The 19,280-nt window shown below is 39.5% G+C and overlaps 1 protein-coding gene and 1 long non-coding RNA gene across 2 annotated transcripts in view; one reads left to right on the forward strand and one right to left on the reverse strand.

The window, feature by feature from the left end:
• Window positions 1-6,780: 6,780 nt before the first annotated feature.
• Window positions 6,781-15,188, forward strand: LOC310645121. Its single transcript, XR_014493418.1, has 3 exons — window positions 6,781-10,217; window positions 12,092-12,504; window positions 14,879-15,188. It is a non-coding gene; the product is annotated as an uncharacterized lncRNA (long non-coding RNA).
• Window positions 13,994-19,280, reverse strand: part of CDYL2 (chromodomain Y like 2) — a gene marked incomplete at its 3' end in the record, with an annotated part of 64,410 nt that continues 59,123 nt past the window's right edge. The window contains exons 5-7 of the mRNA XM_083370600.1: window positions 17,393-17,603; window positions 16,603-16,746; window positions 13,994-14,152 (exon numbers count right to left, since the gene is read on the reverse strand). Of these exons, the coding sequence (XP_083226726.1) occupies window positions 13,994-14,152; window positions 16,603-16,746; window positions 17,393-17,603 (514 nt within the window). The remainder of the gene's footprint in view (window positions 14,153-16,602; window positions 16,747-17,392; window positions 17,604-19,280) is intronic.

A 19,280-nucleotide genomic window follows, 5' to 3' on the forward strand; every position in this document is an offset into this window, starting at 1 on the left:
ATTACAATTCCATTTTTAAACACGAGAAGCTAAGTATTTGGGATCAACCTGCTTTGTAGATGAATCACAAGGTTAAAAAAAAACTTGAGACTCTGGAAAAAATGCAGAGAAGAGCAGCAAGAATGATCAGGGGGCTGGAGGCTAAAATATACAAAGAACGGTTACAGGAATTGGGTATGTTTAGTCTAATGAAAAGAAGGACAAAGGGAGACATGATAGCACTGTTCCCAGTATTTGAGGGGCTACCACAAAGATGAAGGGGTAAACCTATTTTCCAAAGCGCCAGAAGGCAAGACAAGAAACAGTGGATGGACACTAACCAAGGAGAGAAGCAACCTAGAACTAAGGAAAATTTTCCTAACGGTGAGAACAATCAGCCAATGGAACCATTTTCCTCCTCCAGAAGTTGTGGGTGCTCCATCGCTGGAGGCTTTCAAAAGGAGACCATTTATCTCAGACATGTCAAACACAAGGCCCAGGGGCCAGATCCGGCCCACGAAGTGGTTTCATGCGGCCCGCGAAGCCACCCTGGAAACAGTGAGGGAACGGCCCCCACTGCCTTGGCCCTGGCCCAGAGACCCTCCTTCTGCCAGAGACCCTCAGATCTGTCCCACTCCTGCCCAGGCCCCCATAGGCACCCTTGATGCGAATGATGTAGAGCTGGCCACGCCCACCCAGTAGGCCATACGCACTCTAGCCACGCCCACCCAGGCCACACCCACCTGCCCCCCCTAAGGGCAACCGCAATGCTGATGCGGCCCTCAATGAAATTTTATTTATTTTATTTTTATTTTTATTCCATTTATATCCCACCCTTCTCCGAAGACTCAGGGCGGCTTACAAGCTTAGCAGTAGCCTTCATTCTATGTATATGCCTGCTTATTAGGGCTTTCACACACACACCCAAGCGGCATTATTACAAAGTCAGCTTATTGCCCCCAACAATCTGGATCCTCATTTTACCTACCTCGGAAGGATGGAAGGCTGAAATTGAGTTTGACACCCCTGTTTATCTGAAACGGGACAGGGTTTCCTGCTTGATCAGGGGTTGGACTAGAAGACCTCCAGTTCTATTATTCTATATTCTAGTGGGAAATTCCTGGGTAAATACAACGCCATTTGAATCTCTGCCTTTCTTTTGTGCAAATAAATTCATTTGATTTCATGGATTCTTTGCTCTAGCAGTTTTGGACTTCTGGCCCCTTTTTTTTTACCACCTGTCTTGTTTCTTGCTTCTAATTCTAACGTTGCTGATCATGAAAAACCTGTCGTAAGGGAGCTGTGCTAAGTGATGGGGGCTTGACAGGACAAATAAGGATGCCTGTAATAGCCTGCTCCCCAGATGACTGCGTTAAATCAAGGCAGTGACATGTAATGTGCAATTTGCTGCCCTCCTGTCGGGTTGCCGTTGGGAGATGTGACCCCACCTGAAATGGAAAATCACAATACAGGTAGTCTTCCACGTTTGAGCCCAAAACTGACGTCGTTAAGTGAGAAATATGTTAAAGAGAGTTTTGCTTCATTTTATGACTTTTTTTGCCACGTTTGTTAAGTAAATCATTGCAATTGTTAAATTAGCAACGCAATTGTTAAGTGAATTTGATTTACCCTTTGATTTTGCTTGTTGGAAGGTTGCCAAAAAGGGATCGCATGACTCTGGGACACTGCAACCGTCATAAATGTGAATCAGTTGTCAACATCCTAGTGTAAATCACATGACCATGGGGATGCTGCAACGGTCATAAGTGTGAAAACAATGGTCATAAGTCACTTTTTTCAGCGGTGTTATAATTTCGAACGGTCACTAAACGAAATGTTGTAAGTCAAGGACTACCTGTGCAGTAAAATAGTGGAATGCGACAAGAAGGAATCGTTATTGTAGATGGTGTTGCAATAGCAGGTAGTGTGGATTAGTGCAGACTATATATCTGTATTTTTATTTAACATTTGATTGAGGAAGATTTATTACAAGCTGTGTGCCACTGATGTCACTCTGCACACATTAGAACTTGGATATTCACATCTTTTTTATATCACAGCAGGCAATGCAAGCATGTCAGTCACATCATTGGTGTAGTGCTGCCCTATTTTAAAAATAGTTTATTGGGGTGGAATCGAGGTTTTGGGTAAAAGCTGATTATGGGAAGAAATAGAGGACATAAGTTCACACAACCTAGTAGCCATTCAAAAATAATTATTGCATGCTCTTGTGTGGAGGCTGTTAAAGTTCACTGGAAGTAAAATAGGAAACAGCCGAAGGGGAAGTGGGGGTTGTCATGAAGAGTCAGGGGCATGTAACAAAAGGCGTCTTCTTCTTCTTCTTCTTCTTCTTCTTCTTCTTCTTCTTCTTCTTCTTCTTCTTCTTCTTCTTCTTCTTCTTCTTCTTCTTCTTCTTCTTTCTTCTTCTTCTTCTTCTTCTTCTTCTTCTTCTTTTTCTTCTTCTTCTTCTTCTTCTATCTTCCTCTTCTTCTTTTTCTTTTTCTTTCTTCTTCTTCTTCCTATTCTTCTTCTTCTTCTTCTTCTTCTTCTTCTTCTTCTTCTTCTTCTTCTATCTTCCTCTTCTTCTTCTTCTTCTTCTTCTTCTATCTTCCTCTTCTTTTTCTTTTTCTTTTTCTTCTTCTTCTTCTTCTTCTTCTTCTTCTTCTTCTTCTTCTTCCTATTCTTCTTCTTTTTCTTCTTCTTCTTCTTCCTATTCTTCTTCTTTTTCTTCTTCTTCTTCTTCTTCTTCTTCTTCTTCTTCTTCTTGTTCTTCTTCTTCTATCTTCCTCTTCTTCTTCTTCTTTTTCCTCCTCCTTCTTCTTCTTCTTCTTCTTCTTCTTCTTCTTCTTCTTCTTCTTCTTCTTCTTCTTCTTCTTTCTTCTTCTTCTTCTTCTTCTTCTTCTTCTTCTTCTTTTTCTTCTTCTTCTTCTTCTTCTATCTTCCTCTTCTTCTTTTTCTTTTTCTTTCTTCTTCTTCTTCCTATTCTTCTTCCTCTTCTTCTTCTTCTTCTTCTTCTTCTTCTTCTTCTTCTTCTTCTTCTTCTTCTTCTTCTTCTTCTATCTTCCTCTTCTTCTTCTTCTTCTTCTTCTTCTATCTTCCTCTTCTTTTTCTTTTTCTTTTTCTTCTTCTTCTTCTTCTTCTTCTTCTTCCTATTCTTCTTCTTTTTCTTCTTCTTCTTCTTCCTATTCTTCTTCTTTTTCTTCTTCTTCTTCTTCTTCTTCTTCTTCTTCTTCTTCTTCTTCTTGTTCTTCTTCTTCTATCTTCCTCTTCTTCTTCTTCTTTTTCCTTCTTCTTCTTCTTCTTCTTCTTCTTCTTCTTCTTCTTCTTCTTCCTCCTCCTCCTCCTCCTCCTCCTCCTCCTCCTCCTCCTCCCTCTGTCTTCCTCTGTGTACTGCTTGTGGACCAATAAACTTTTTAATTCAGTTGGGCTTTCACTTTTGCAAACACTGTTCTACCATTGTATGCATGGATGTATAACTCAGGGTGAGACTAGGGAAACAGATGTGAATTCTGTTTATTCTTTTCCTGGCTAGAACTTGTGAGAATCCACAGATTTCTTCCTGAGAGAGAAAGAGCATGAGATTTTCTTTTCTTTTTTAAAAATGGTGTCAGAAAACAAAACTCCCATCCATTCTACGTGGAATTGAGAGGGTTTGGTTTTTTTGACAGCTTTGAAGCTCTTATTGTTCATTTATATTTTGTGGGGCTGAACTAGCTTGTTGGATTTTGTTACCCGAGGAGTATTGACAGTTACACCATCTTCTGCGCTGGGAATAGCTGCTCAAACTGATGTAGACTGGTGGGTGAAATTTACACTACTCATTTTTCCGTTAAGAATTTGCCAATGTTTGCAAGTATCTTCATAAAGGAGATGGAAAAAGCTTGATATCGAACAAACCTGAAGGTGGAAGGAGGCATCTGAAGAATTATCAGAGGGTCATACATATTTTTTTTAATGATCCTGTAATCCCTTGCATCAGGTTGGAGTCAGGGTGACTGAATGGAGCTGAGGATTTATTGGCCAGATGCCCTTCCTGATGCCTGCGTGGAGTTCACAGCAAATATTTCTCTTTGCGCCTAGAGACAAGAAATATCTGCTGCTACCTAGGATCGAACTGCTATCCCATTTCTCGTTCTCTTTCATTCTATAGCCTCATCTCTTATCTCTCATGTACTAGTCTGCCAAGGAAAGAGAGGCAAATCTTGCTTGTAGAGGGCTTTTGAAATAGGCTGAGGACTGCATTTATCCCAAAAGCTGTGAATTGCCAACCGCTGGTTTAAGTCAACTAAACTCTGATGGGACCTTGTTAGGAGAGAGTCCAACGTTGGTCTTTTTCTCATATGTTCTACAAAGCAAGTGGATTCCCCCTCAATCAATCAATCAATCAATCAATATTTATTCGGTCAATTACCAGAAAAGTTTAAAAGAACAAAAATAGAGCAAATCAATATAATAATATATGAACAACTAGAAAAGTAAATCATATTATAACTCCTTGACGTTCCATTACTATGTTAATGCAGTTCCACGGGTGGATATAAATCTAAAACATTGATAGGTATAAAATAGAAACCATATATGTCGTAACAATTTATGTAATAAACCAAGAACAATATTTAAAGGAAGGGTCATTTCCCCCTAAAATTTGACATTTTCATGGAGGAGGTGAAGCAATCAATGGTAGTATTTGTATACGATATTTCTTACGCAACCACCTTCCCGGTTTGGAAGTAGTTGGAAATTGAATAAAAGAGCCACCCTCTGAGATCTGAGGATTAACAATAGTTATAACCAGGGCTTTTTTTCTCATAGAACGCTCAGAATGGAGTTCCGGCACCTTTTTTGGATGGAACCTTGTAGGGTAGGCAAGGCGGGTTGTATGACATGTGTGAGTTCTGGCACCTTTTTCTTTTACAAAAAAAGCACTGGTTATAACAATAGGCCATCTTGTATTTTTCTTACACTGATGCAAATGAACAGCTATCCTAGATCAGCCTCCCCGAAACCTGAGAACCTGCAGCTGGGTTGGGAATTGTGGATGTTGTAGTCTATCACATTTAAGGCTGTGAAGTTGGACAAGCTGCCCTAGATAGCAAACTCAACGCTGCAATATTTTAGGGACATAAGGACCTCTTAAAAAGTCACCCTCTTGGTCTGGGGATAAAAATAGCAATACCCACAGCAACAGCATAACCTAATTTGAAGAAGACTTTTGCAGTCTAATTATGGATATCGTGGAAAAATCTTTCTGCCAAAGAAAATGCTCAGGCTTCCTGGAATCATGGCTTGCCAGCTTACTTCTTAAGACAGATATTTCGATTTATGTAAACTTAATGATGAGAATCCTGCTGTCAGCATATATATGTGTGAACTGTGGTTGGGAATCTACATCATGGCCAGATCCTGCAGTGTCTGTACATAAAATAATAATAATAATAAAAAAAACCAAGATAGCAAGAGCACTTATATACCGCTTCACAGTGTTTTACAGCCCTCTCTAAGTGGTTTACAGAGTCAGCATGTTGCCTCCAAATACCTGGATCCTCATTTTACTGACCTTGGAAAGATGGAAGGCTGAGTCAACCTTAAGCTGGTCAGAATCGAACTGCTAGCAGTCAGCAGAATTAGCCTGCAATACTGCATTCTCACCACTGCGCCACCACAGCTCATGGCAGGTACCCAATTTAAAGCCACACCCATTTCCCCCCCCCCAAATATCCTGGTCTGCCCTTATAGAAAACAGGGACGAAAGGTTACCATCTTAGGAGCTACAACAGTGAAATGAAAAGAAAGTTCAGAGTAAATATTGAATCTGTTTGTTTGCAGTCCTACAAAGCCAATCTGAGCTGCATTAGCTTTGCTCACATTGTAGTTGCTCAATAATAATGTTATAGCTAATTTTGTTTTTAACTTTTTGCTTCTATTTATTCTTTCACACCTCAGCTTGCCTGAATTTCTCAGCTGTTTGAAGAACAAAACACAAGGTGAGTTTGTCAAACTTACTTCGCCATGCTCCATCAAGCCACTACAGGTAGTTCTCCACTTACAACATTTCATTTAGTGACAGTTCAAAGTTACAACCGCATTGAAAAAGTGACTTACGACTATTTCCCACACAACTGTTGTAGTGTTCCCGAGGTCATGTGATCAAAATCCAGGTCACGTGATCCCCTTTTGCCACCACCTGACAAGCAAAGTCAATGGGGAAGCCAGATTCACTTAATAATGGTGTTATTAACTTAACAACTGCAGTGATTCACTCAAAACTGTGGCAAGAAACGTCCTAAAAATGGGGCAAAATTCGCTTAACCAAGGTCTCACTTTAGCAACAGAAATGTTGGGTTCAGTTGTGGTTGTGTCAAGAACTACCTGTACTCATACATTCGAACATTGAGGAACAGTTTTACAGCTACTTCCTAAACATCTCTTCAAAATCAATTTGTATCAACCGCCTTCACGCTTGTGTTAGATAGTAATATTACTCACAAATGAAGGTGATATATATGTCCCAGGATTCAATCAGGAAGCAATTATGCTTGGAAGAGTTCGCGGTGAAAGGCAACCAGGCTGGAGAAGAAGACAATGGCTGGACACCATCAAAGCCATCACCCCACCCTGAACATAGAAGTAGCACAAGACTGGAAAATGTGGAGAGACTTAGAATCTCCAAGAGTCACATACGGCTGAATGGATATCATCATCATCATCATCATCAAGCAACCAAGCTACTGAAATCTGGTAACAGTTCTGGAAGCATTCTAATGCAAAAAAAGTCCGCCTTGAGACAGGTTGCCACAGCCCCATTGAGCCACCAAAGGGAAGTTTGAATGTTTTTATTCAAAGCAGCTTCTCACAATGTATAAATACTGCATATTAACACACCATGAAAAATACAACTTCTAAGGCACCCAGAAAAATGTGTTCATACACTAGTTTACAGGACCATGGACAAATAAATTGTGTACAATTTGATCTACACAGTCACGATACCAGATATATCAGAAGATATGCATCCCTCGGTACTGAACTAATTTCTGAAATATTTACAACACTGTGGTTAAGGGGTGCCCCATACCCTCATATTGGTCATACTGTGCAGTCTTCATCTTCACAAATATTGGAAACATGACATTCAGACAACAAAATAACTTATGGGCCATATCTGAAAAAAATCTATATTTTAATTCTTTTCTCTCTCTTTTTTGGTTACCTGCTTTATCTTTATTTAATTTGGTAATAAGCCTTACCAATAGACACCTCCTTACCTATAACTATTTTTCCTTTTCCTCCCCCCCCACAGCAGATAGACTTCCTCTGGCTACCATGCCCTTTTTTCTTTACCTAAAATGAATTAAAGATGATACAAAATGCAAGTCGAAGGGGATGTGACAACCAAAGGCATGAATGAAAAAAAAATGGAATTCTTTGGTCCTTATTGTTTTTAATGGAAGCTTGATATTACATACAACATATTATTGTCTAGAAGCCAAAATCCTGTTTTAAAGTGTGAGTGGAATTACATGAAGGACTTTCCTTATGTATATTTGAAGTATTGACAAAGGTATTAAGAACGGCTTCAAAACATATTGTTAAGAGGGTGAACAGAGATACATCCACCCATGATGTGGAGCATTTCAATGCACAATTCAGATTGTCTCTACATCACTTATGTAAACTTTAGAGTCTCCCAAAGAGAGTTGGCTTCAACCAGGTTTGACTTTTATACATTGAGCCACACAAAGAACCTGAGCAGATTAAGGTTGCTTAGATTAGAGTTGGTCAGATTATACCAGGGGTCTTCAAACTTGGCCTTTTATGACTTGACTTCAACTCCCAGAATTCCTTAGCCAGCGTGCCTGGCTGAGGAATTCTGGGAGTTGAAGTCCACAAGTCATAAAAGGTTTGAAGACCCCTGGATTAGACCCATGGGCTAGAGGCTTCCATCCCTGACTACACAACAAAGCCCATGCTAAAGAGCCTACCTATGTTTGAAACGAACACACATACACACAACTAAAACAACCCGTATTCTCCATTTCACTAGAAAAACATTACGGCCCCGCATTCTACATTTGTCAACTGTCGGAATGCAGCTGTTGGAGGCAAGGGGTTTTCTTTAAAAAGTTCATCAAAAGAATGGGGGTGAAATCCATTGAATGTGGCTTCCTTCCCTCAAATCACCACTCTTCAAGTCTTCTACAGCAGGGGTCCCCAACTTTGGCAACTTTAAGTCTCGTGGACTTTAATTCCCAGAATTCCCCAGCCAGCATGGCTGGCTGTGGAATTCTGGGAGTTGAAGTCCACAGGTCTTAAACTTGCCAAGTTTGGGGACCCCTATTCTACAGTTTGGTGAAGTCAGTACTTGAAGTGCAGAGAAATTATTCTTGCGAAGAGTGGTCAGTTTTGGGGTTGGGAAGGTTTCACTATGCATTGCCCCCATTGGTTTCATGTCTGCAAGGTAGGATCAGCTGTTCTAAGCCCGCCTTCTGCAACCCCATGTCTTCCAGATGTGTTGGGCCTACAACTCCTGGAATACACACATTATAAAAGGATGCTATCATCCTTGCTATTCTGCCACCCCAGAGAGCTAACTCTTCATTTTCCTTATGCAGTTCACAATCATTGTTTCAAACTAATGGTAAGGCTTATTCACAAATGCAGCAAATCTACAAATTCATTTATTTCAAGGCTGGAAGAAAGGAAGGGAGGAAACAAAAAAAAATATCTGCCTGCATATATTAATAACAGTAAAACAGTCTATTATTTTAAGTGAAAAAAAAACACAATTGGCATCAATCCCAGAATACTAGAGAATTAAAAGACGAGTCAATCATCGTGTAAAAAGATTGCCTAGAACGCTTACCCTAATCTACCACAGAAATATAAAAAGTTTATATATATATATATATTTGAAAATATATACTGTATTAAAATCAGCAAGCTTATTCGTTGAAACAGAAGGGCACCAACACACACATTTTATGTACAGCAATATATATATATATATATATGTATATACATACACACATACACACACATACGTACATACATAACGCACACACATGCAAGACAAACAGAAAAAAAATTCAATTCCTTACTTTTCCATATCTACAAATGCAAAAACTGGGGAATCTTTTAAAGATTTGTACAAAACCATTTACATAAAATCAAATGACATACTTAACAGCAAATATTTGCATTTTATTAAATACTGTGGATATTAATAAAGATATTCAACCCAGTATATACAGCACACCTATATAACTAAATACTCAAGTGATGCTGGAAAGATAAAACTAGATGAAGGGGCTTTTTAAAAATCTTTTTAAAATAATTACTGACCATAAAGTTTTTTTTTAAAACCCTGAAATTAGAATAATCATACTGATTTTTTTGTTGTTGTTACAAAAGTAAGATTTAGAATTTTATTATTTTTTTTATGAAGGAATTATATTTGGCCTCTTTCAGCTATACATTGGCCAGGAAAATGCAAAAATCAGAATATGTTGAAAAAGCTGTGGGGAAAAAAAATAACGTTTTAAAATCGGGTCTGCGTGGAAATCCAGAAGTTTAGGATTCCAAGAATTCTATCTATTCAAAGTTCAAAGTTCCAGCATGGGGACATTTTCCTGCTAATTCATCACAATGCATTTCTGGAAGAAGGACTGGACCAAATTTTGATAAGTATTATTTCAATAAATGAATGTGTTGCCATATATTTCGTTCCCATGGTTTTCCTTTGCTTGATATTATATATTTCAAGGATTTTATCCCCGAATCCAGAACAGTTGGACTCCAGAAACAAAAGATTTATGAATTAATTGAGATTCTTTCCCACCCATAGAAGAGAATAAGAGAAGTATTCTTCATTTCCCTGAAAATCCTGGTTTATATGTTCAATGCATTTTGGTAAGACCATGGTTTGATGCTTGAAGCCAAACTTGGCGCTGATTTGTGAGAATTTTTCAGAAGTTTCCTGCCAAGAGGAACTTTTGCTAAATAAATGCATTTTTTTTAAAAAAAAAACAACAACAAAAGAAGCCCTCTCTCATCTACAGGATTTCAATATCACATCAACAGCGCTGATGATGTTACCTCGTCGCAAGAAAATAACCAAACGCAGAGAATACTAAGGATTCCACAGTTCAACCCTGAGCTACAAATATTAGCTTCTCTTCTCTTCAATTCAACATCCCATTTAGAAGCTCTAACACCTAATAAGAAATTGAACTTAAAAGGTAAAAATTGTGGAGGGGAAAAAAAACAGGGGAAAAAATGAAAAAATAAATAAAAAAGGTTAGAAAACTCATGGAAGTCAGAATTCATGAAACAAGACTTAAGCCTAGAGATGTTTAACTCTCTGTCCCCCCCCCCCCGCTTTCTTTTTTCTCTGCAATTTTTGTAGCTGGAAAACAGGCAACCATCTCATAAAGCAGCTCCATATGTCTCTATGTTCTCCTTTTAATTCACCTTGGTTGGGCCTTGCCAACTTAAAAAGAACACAGTCCTTCCATTACTTCTCTAGGGTTTTCACAGTCAGCGTAAGGTGTTAAATCGATGCAATTACAGAAAAATCTCTCCAGTGCTTGCAGAAAGTATTGGGGTCAGATTCTAAGAGCAAAGGAGTACAGAATGAGCCAAAGGAAAGCTCTGCCTTTCTGCGTTTTTCTAAGAGCTATCAATTGCTGGACGATAAAAGGAATTCCAGAACCTCTAATGGCAGCATTTCAATGGCATCTTTAAGAGTTTTATACCACTTCTTAGAGGTGGGGGAAGCATCTAGGAATCCTTTGTTCTTTGTTACTACTTTGTTACTACTCTAGGTTATTAACATTCAACTGATTAGGAAAAATAGTAAACATTTCTTGTGTGTGTGTGTGTGTGTATGTATGTATGTGTATATATATATATATATATATATATATGTATATATGTGTATATATATATATATATGTGTGTGTGTGTGTATATATATATATATATATGTTAAATGCTTGTTAACTATTTAGATTACCTTTCTAGGCCCCAAACATGGGACAAATCTTTATTTCCTCTTTCAGCCTAACCAAAGGCCATCGACAGGCAGTAGTCACAACGGTGACAGCTCATATTTGTGTAAATTTTAAATTGCTAACAAAGAATTAAAGGGAGAATGATATGCATTTCAAACTTATTTGTTTTCATCAGTCAGCCATACCCTTCTGAGATTTGAACCTGGGCTGATTGCACATTAGGCAGTTGTTTTAACCTCTAGGCCATATGTGTGTGTGTGTGTGTGTGTGTGTGTAAATGTTTTTTTTAGATTGCTAACAAAGAATTAAAGGGAGACTAAAGCAATCTAAAAAAAAATTTACACAAATATGAGCTGTCACTGTTGTGACTACTGCCTGTCGATGGCCTTCGGTTAGGCTGAAACAGGAAATAAAGATTTGTCCCATGTTTGGGGCCTAGCAAGGTAATCTAAATAGTTAACAAGCATTTAACATATATATATGTATATATATACTGTATATATACTATATATAGTATATATACTATATATATACTGTATGTATGTATGTTTATATATATATATAAACAAACTAAACGAACACTGGGATGGAATAAGAAAAACTAAAACAGTTTTTATTGCTAAAACATCAAGCTTTCGTTGGCTAATTGCCAATGTCGTCAGGATGGAACGCTGGGGTGGGGAGATCGCATTTATACAGTTGGTGTCTGCACTCTGCTCATGGAGTGCGTCACCGGTCTGTTTGTTGAGGTCGGCTGTATTTCTTTGAGTTGTCACGCATCTGTTTTGGGGGGATGTAGTTGTCTCTGTGTATCTGTTGTTAAAAGTGAATTGCTGTTAGTTCCATGTGTTGTAGCCATAGCTCTAGTCATTGTCATGTCAATGAAAGCTTGATCTTTTAACAATAAAAACTGTTTTAGTTTTTCTTATTCCATCCCAGTGTTCATTTAGCTTGTTAATTTTAACATGCCTGGGATTCACATTTTTAATCTTATCAAGGAATATATATATAAAATATATAAAAATGGTACGCCCTGCCCTATTCCTCAAGTTCTCAAGAGGGGTTGTGTTACACTCACAGTTTCACCATTCTTCTTTAAGGACGATTCTAATACATTGTGCCTCAACAGTTCATGGCATTATGTGTTGTGATTCAGGGTCAGCCTGTGGGTTCAGCAGTTGGGTCGGACGACTCGGAGGAGGAGGAGGGGGGTGTTGAAGAGCTTGCTGAGAATAATATTGAGGCTCCACAGAGCCCTCAGCCAGGCCCCTCCCACCTGGTCACGACGCAGACCCAGCTGTGTAAGCCTGGCAGCATGGATGAAGATGACCCACAGCTGGCCCTGTTCAAGGACGCCCGACGCAGGAGGCAGTCAATCAGGAGTAAACAGAGGAAGGCAATGGGGCACCTCAGAAGGAGGCAGAGAGAAGCCACGCCCTGAACTGTATAAAAGGGGAATGCGTGGGAGGGCTGGTTTGCTGAAGGCAACCGCTTGAATAGCTCCTGTTTCATGGTTCGTGTCTTGTTCTGTTTGCTTTTGTATCCATAAATTTGGCAGGTTTAGTTCCAGCCTCTTGCCTTCTTGTAAAAGGGGTTGTCCCTGCCTTTTCTGCAGGGCCGGTAGCAGGCTGGTACAGAACATTATGTGATTCACTGCCTTTTGTCTTTGTTGGCATAGCACAATCTTTTTAAAGACAATCAGGGAGATCGTTCACATGTGCAAAACCTATCCAGTCTAGGTAAGTACTATGAGAGGCACATAGATATGGATACGGATATATGGATATATATATATGGATATATGGATATATGGATATATATATATATATATGTATATGTATATGTATATGTATAAAAAGGTAAAGGTAAAGGTTCCCCCGCACATGCGTGCTAGTCGTTTCCCACTCTAGGGGCCGGTGCTCATCTCTGTTTCAAAGCCAAAGAGCCAGCGCTTGTCCGAGGACGTCTCCGTGGTCATGTGGCCGGCATGACTAGATGCCAAAGGCGCACGGAACGCTGTTACCTTCCCACCGTAGTGGTCCCTATTTTTCTACTTGCATTTTTACATACTTTCGAACTGCTAGGTTGGCAGAAGCTGGGACGAGTAACAGGCGCTCACTCTGCTACATGGCACTCGGGATTCGACCCGCCAAACTGCCGACCATCTGGTCGACAAGCTCAGCGTCCTAACCCACTGAGCCACCGCGTCCCTTTGTATATGTATATGTATATGTATACACACACACACATATATCCATATCTCTATCTATATCTATACCTATATATATATCCATATCCATATCCATACTCACAGAGATACACAAACATAAATAAATTAACTAAATAAATTGAACCAAAAGTGGAAAGCAATCCAATCCAGGTAGGATATTTTGAAAGTTTTTCCTTTTTTTTGCAAAATTCTTTTCTTTTATCCATCAGCCATTATGAATTATATCCCCCACATACCGTATCTTCTATTGTTAATGGTCGAATAAACCAAAAATACGGACATCTTCTTAAAGTAGGCCAGGCAGACAATTATGGTTTAGGACCGTTGAATTCTAAACTGAGTCATTTGAACTGATGCCGTGACAAGCTGCTTACAATAACGGGAATAAATTAATAATAATTAAAAGAAGAAGAAGACCAAAGAAGTAAGATTTGTGGTGTGCCTTAAAGGGTTACCGTTAGTGCTTCTGGCACATGGAATGTATTTTCTCTCCAGCCACGTGGGCGCTCAAATGCAATTCTTGCCAAAGGCTGGGTCAATACATCTGCCTTTCCTTCCACAAAGAAAAATCAACCCTGCTAAGAAGAGTTGTTGAATTCAGCAAGGAAACTGATGCGACCTCAGAGATGTTAGATACGCTTTCACAAAAGCCTCTGGGAGAATTTGCTGGATTTTCGATTTGGCTTTCATGTGATTCTTCTTAAACCCGGAGACATCTGAAATCTCTTTGATCCCAGAACATTCTTCTCCCTTTCTCGCCCCCCCTCCAACGTCAAACTTCATAGATCTTGTCTTGGAGATAGCTGAACAATGAATCTAGTCCTTTGGAAGAGCTCCAGAGCTGCTTTAACATCTGACATTCTTTCTCATTCACATCTTCAAGGCCAGATTTTAAAAAACCCCGAACCAGGCATTTCGATTCTTCTAAAACCTAAGGGAAAGCAATTATAATCCCATTAACTTATTAATTATAAATTAATGTATTAATGCTTTTAGGAGGATAGCCCTGTCATCCAAGCCATCCAGAGTCATTTACTACGAGATGGGCGGCAAATAAATTCAGTGAATAAAATGAATGTTTTCTAGAGAAAAGAGTTTAGAGTCAGGAGACCTATTGGGATCTTGGCTTCACTGGAGACATTCTTTGGTCTCCATCTTGATTTTTTTTTGACTCCCATGAACACTCCTTTCCTTTGAGATTGATTGATTGATTGATTGATTCATTCATTCATTCAATTTCTACAGTCACTCAACTTAACCAGGTGACTCTGGACCGCTTTATATTATTATACAGTAATAAAGTAGTTCACAAGGCTGAACCGGAAGGTAGGAAATCTTGAGTCCATATAGTGCTCACTTTTGCTATTCTCTCATAAATTACATACAGAAATGTAATTTTATTTTTGCTGGAATTTCCATCCTTCCTGCCTTGTAATTGTTTTATATTCTTATTGTTTTTACTAATTCCAACAGATGCCTTGTTTGCATTATTTTGTTTTAGTTCTGCTGGAACTTAATTTAACAATTGAAAGCTGCTTTGTGTTATTATCATAGGGCAACAAAAGGATATAATTAACTTTTTTTAAAGGTTTTGGTAAGCAAGAAGGATTCTTAGCTTCAATTTTTCCTCTATTCTTTTATGACTTTCTATTCCTAGAAAATTTGAATGCTGCATGTTACAAAAAACACCTAAGCTGAAATGAAGGTGGAGGAGAACATAAGACCTGAACATAGGACCTGTCCAAGATTCTCATCAGATCAAGAGCATTATTGGCTCACCCAAGACATACATACAATACTTTTGTAATATGTGTTTCTTTTGTGTGTCCCCCCAAAAAAACATTTTGGAAGGAGATATAAACTATAATACACTTAATTAAAATTCCTTGGTGCTTTGCTGCTGCTGTTTCAAACGAAAAGGGAAGCTATTCTGCCTTTACAGAGGGAATCTAGTTACAATCTTTTATTTTTATTTGTAATTTTTTTAAATCCCATTTATATCCCGCCCTTCTCCGAAGACTCAGGGCGGCTTACAATTTAAGCACAAACCAATATGCTTAGCAATAGCCTTCATTCTGTGTATATGCCTGCTTATTAGGGCTTTCGCCCCCCCCCCAAGCGGCATTATTACAAAGTTAGCTTATTGCCCCCAACAATCTGGGTCCTCATTTTACCTACCTCGGAAGGATGGAAGGCTGAGTCAACCTTGAGCCTGGTGGGATGCGAACCTGCACTAATTGCAGGCAGCTGGTGTTACTTAAGGAGGCATTAGCCCACTGCTCCACCAAGGCTCCACCAAGGCTCTTTCATACAAAGGTATGAAAAATGCCTTTCTATCAGCTTACATACCGTACATACCTGTACCCTGAAAACTCAGGACTTGCATAATGTGTGAAAATTAATTTAAGGTTCAAAACCAATGCAGGAGTTTAAGGTCATGCCTTGACAACCTTTTTGAAGACCATCTTTGACAGTTTTTAGAGCTGGGGAGATCACAGCAGTAACCCATGTGGAAAGAATCAGTCATGCCCTGGACCAGATCATGACTTTCTGGTGTGCTTCTCCCTCTGGCTTTTATATGAGAACTTCTAGAAGTGTCCATTCATTTCCTTATTAAGTAGGTAACCTACATAAAAGCTATTGGAGGGCTAACATTATAGCTGCCTGCATTTTTTTTAATCTCAAACTTGTTTATTCATGAAGCCAACTATGCCACAGATTTTCAGCGATTATGGTTGGAAGCACTCCAGAAGCTATCAAAGAAGCCATCAAAAGGCCTAGGATCATCTACTCTCTTTCAAGAAAAAGACTCAGTAACCACTGGAAATACCTGGTATATTTTGTCTCCTAATCCAGTCTTTCTCAGCCTTGACAACTTTAAGATCTGCGGACATCAGCTTCCAGAATTCCCCAGCCAACCATCAGCCATCAGTTTTGGGAGCTGAAGTCCACGTAGCTTAAGGTGGCCAAGGTTGAGCAACATTGCCCTAATCTTTCCAGGATATCAACTATATAAAATAGACCTACAATTTCATTCCCCAAGCTTTTTGGCTAGAGAGGTCAGAGGTTTCTTAGGCGATATTTCTTCTTGTGTTGGCGTTCTGATTTGCTTTGGAAGTTCTCCGAATTCCATATTTAATTATCTCATGTTTTACACTTTACACTAGTTGGGATGGAGTTAGGCAACCTATACGTTGAATAAAAAAAGCAAGTAAAAGGCCAAGAGAAGGAGTGCTTTGCTTCAAGACCCTTCTAAACGACTTTCTGAAAGAGATGAGGTGGGAAACAGGTGGTGTCAAGAAATTACCCTGAGGTAAGATGTGTGGCAAACAAGCAAACAAATTCTCCAAAGTTCTCCATAAAATCTCATATTCTTCTTACCACAGCACTGCAGGACGCCATTTCTTTTACCCTCAACATCACTTCTTGTCCAAATGTGGTGGGCCAAAAGACTTGAGAGACGAGTCCTCTGCTGCAGGCCTCTTGCGCTGTCAGCTTTCTTCCACAAAACAGCATCTCATTGGCCTGTAAGGAGAAACTATATTTGACTAGGACAATTTGATTCTTCTCCTCTACAAAGAGCAAATACAAAACACAAGGTGACAGCGGATACAGATTAGCACAAAACAGGTAGGGGCTTATTTAGAGGGAGATGCAGATTATAGGATAAATAGAAAAATAAGGCCTCACATCACGCTGGTAAAAATGAATCAGATGAAATACTCTGAATCTTTTTCGTCTGTGGTCTAGTGGGGACTGTAGATGGGTTAACCGAAGATCTTTCTTTTCCATTCTTATTAGATTTTTAAACCCGATTTGGACTGGAGAGCTACTTAGAAATGGGAGCTTTAGATAGAAAAATCGCCTCTTGACCACGAAACAGGCTCAGGATACTTCAGTAATTATATTTGCAAGCAACTGATTCAGCTGCTCTTCAGGAGCAAACAATTTCCAGCCATGAATATTTGCTTTGCGCATACAAGTCAGAAATCCAGAGGGGAAGGAAACCAAATGCCTGGAAAAAGGTCTGCTACAAAGAGAAGAGAAGTTCATTTCTTTGGTCCAATATTCATCCAATAGGTGTGGAGTAGAAAACCACAATGTAGGACGGCACCTTTCAGGTTATTTTACTGAAAGGGGACCACAGAAATCTGAAAGAAGGAAATCTTACCAGTGCAACACCCAATATCTGTGGAAATGTGTACGATGAACAGCCCGCAGGAGTGAGCCGAATGGTTGCGTAGGGTGTTTGGAACCAGGCCTTTTCACTTGCCCAAACAATGTCACAGAGTGGTAAAATTGAAGCTCCCAAGCCTAGAGCAGGACCATTGATGGCAACCACAATGGGCTTCTTAAACTGAATAAAGGCTTTCACAAAATCCCTAAAATGGAAGAGATGGATGACAGTCACAGTGAACTACTTTGTTTCATGAGAACTTTTGTCACTGCACCAGGCAGGACTCCATGCAGTCAAGCTCTTCACATCTTTCTCCAAAAGCCAATCAAAAGTTTCTCATCCCAGTTTTTTCTATAGTAAGCAGAAACACAACACTTATGAACATGGCTGTGCCATCCAAACCAGAGCACCCCATCTTGCCTTAACATTAACTAGAGGTTTTGTAGCTGTGGTTGATGTCTTTCAAAGTGCCATGTTTTTCTGGATGGCTTTGCAATATGAAGAACTGATATTCATGCACTACAGAAAGGGCTGTCTCGCTTACTTTGGCCATGTCATGCAAGGCAGTTCACTGGAGAAAGCAATTATGTTTGTAAGGATTAGTGGTAAAAGGAAACCAGGGCATCAAAGAACACAATGGTTGGACATCACCAAAGTTGACACCATCCAGAGCATAGAAAAACTCAAAGAAGTAGTGCAAGATCAGAAGATGTGGTGAGACCTGGCCCACAAAACAGCTAAGAGTAGGACAGGACTGAATGGATAGTATCATCATCATCACCATCACCATCATCATCAACAAGATGGTTCATCTGTCAATCTTATCCTTCCCCAAATATTAATTGTTTGATATTTTGAGCTTTAAGACAATTCTTTCTTATCTTATCTCTCCTACTCTCCTTATATGTTTCCTCCTATACCAAAATATTAATCTAAAAGCAAAGATGAGAACTGTGGCAGAATGAAAAGCCAGAGAGCAGAACTGTCAGGGCTCACTTCAAAACTCATCCTAAGAAAGCAGTGCTCGTGGAAGCAGTTTCCTCCAAAAGGAACTTTTATTAGGGGAAGCTGATAGTAGGCATAATAAGCAGGATCTGAGGGTTTCCCGCTCAGATCAATAGGTTAAAAGAGTCCCAAGCAAACCCCACCCCAATAGTTCATTCGGTCAGTTCGATTGGACCAATTCTCAAGTGTTAAGTCCGTTGTGGGAGCTGATAACATCAGTCTTTCCCAGGCTCGCAGTGAGTCTTTGCGCTTTTCCTTCTGAGACGGGAGATAAGCCACCCCAAGGTAACATCAAGGGAGAGATAGTTCAAAGAGTGAATATGCAGAACAGCAGAAGGGATACATTGTAGCGATAGAAGCAGAGAGACAGCCCACAGTGTCTTTCCCCCCCTTCCCTTCAGGAGTATGGCAGAACCCAGAGTAATGGAAGAAGTAGAAATAGAAAAGAGTCCCCTTGTGTAATAAATGGGTTCTGACATCAACACTTTTTTGTAATCCCTCTCTGGACAAGGAGATGACTTGAGATTGCCCACGAGCACTCCATGCAATTGCTCCTCATGAGGAGATTGCAAGGCAATGGTCTCCATTGAATTTAGAGCTCTGGGAGATGAGGGAATAGCCATTTTGTGGAAACCATGATCGGTGCCTTAGAAAGGACACCAGGTTTGTATGCTTCCTTTCCTAATCACGTTTGGAAATCACTTGTTAACTGCTTTTCAGCTATTAGGGACTTTTGGATCCACACATTTTACAGCACTGAGTGAGTTTCTTTTACTGCTTAGCAAAAACAACTATTACATACATGTTTTTTACAGTTTTTTTTAAGAAGACCTCCAAGAGCTCTCCCAGCTCTGTTATTCTACATTCTCTACAACTA

The sequence above is a fragment of the Vipera ursinii genome, assembly GCF_947247035.1.
Source record: "Vipera ursinii genome assembly, chromosome: 10".
NCBI lineage: Eukaryota > Metazoa > Chordata > Lepidosauria > Squamata > Viperidae > Vipera > Vipera ursinii.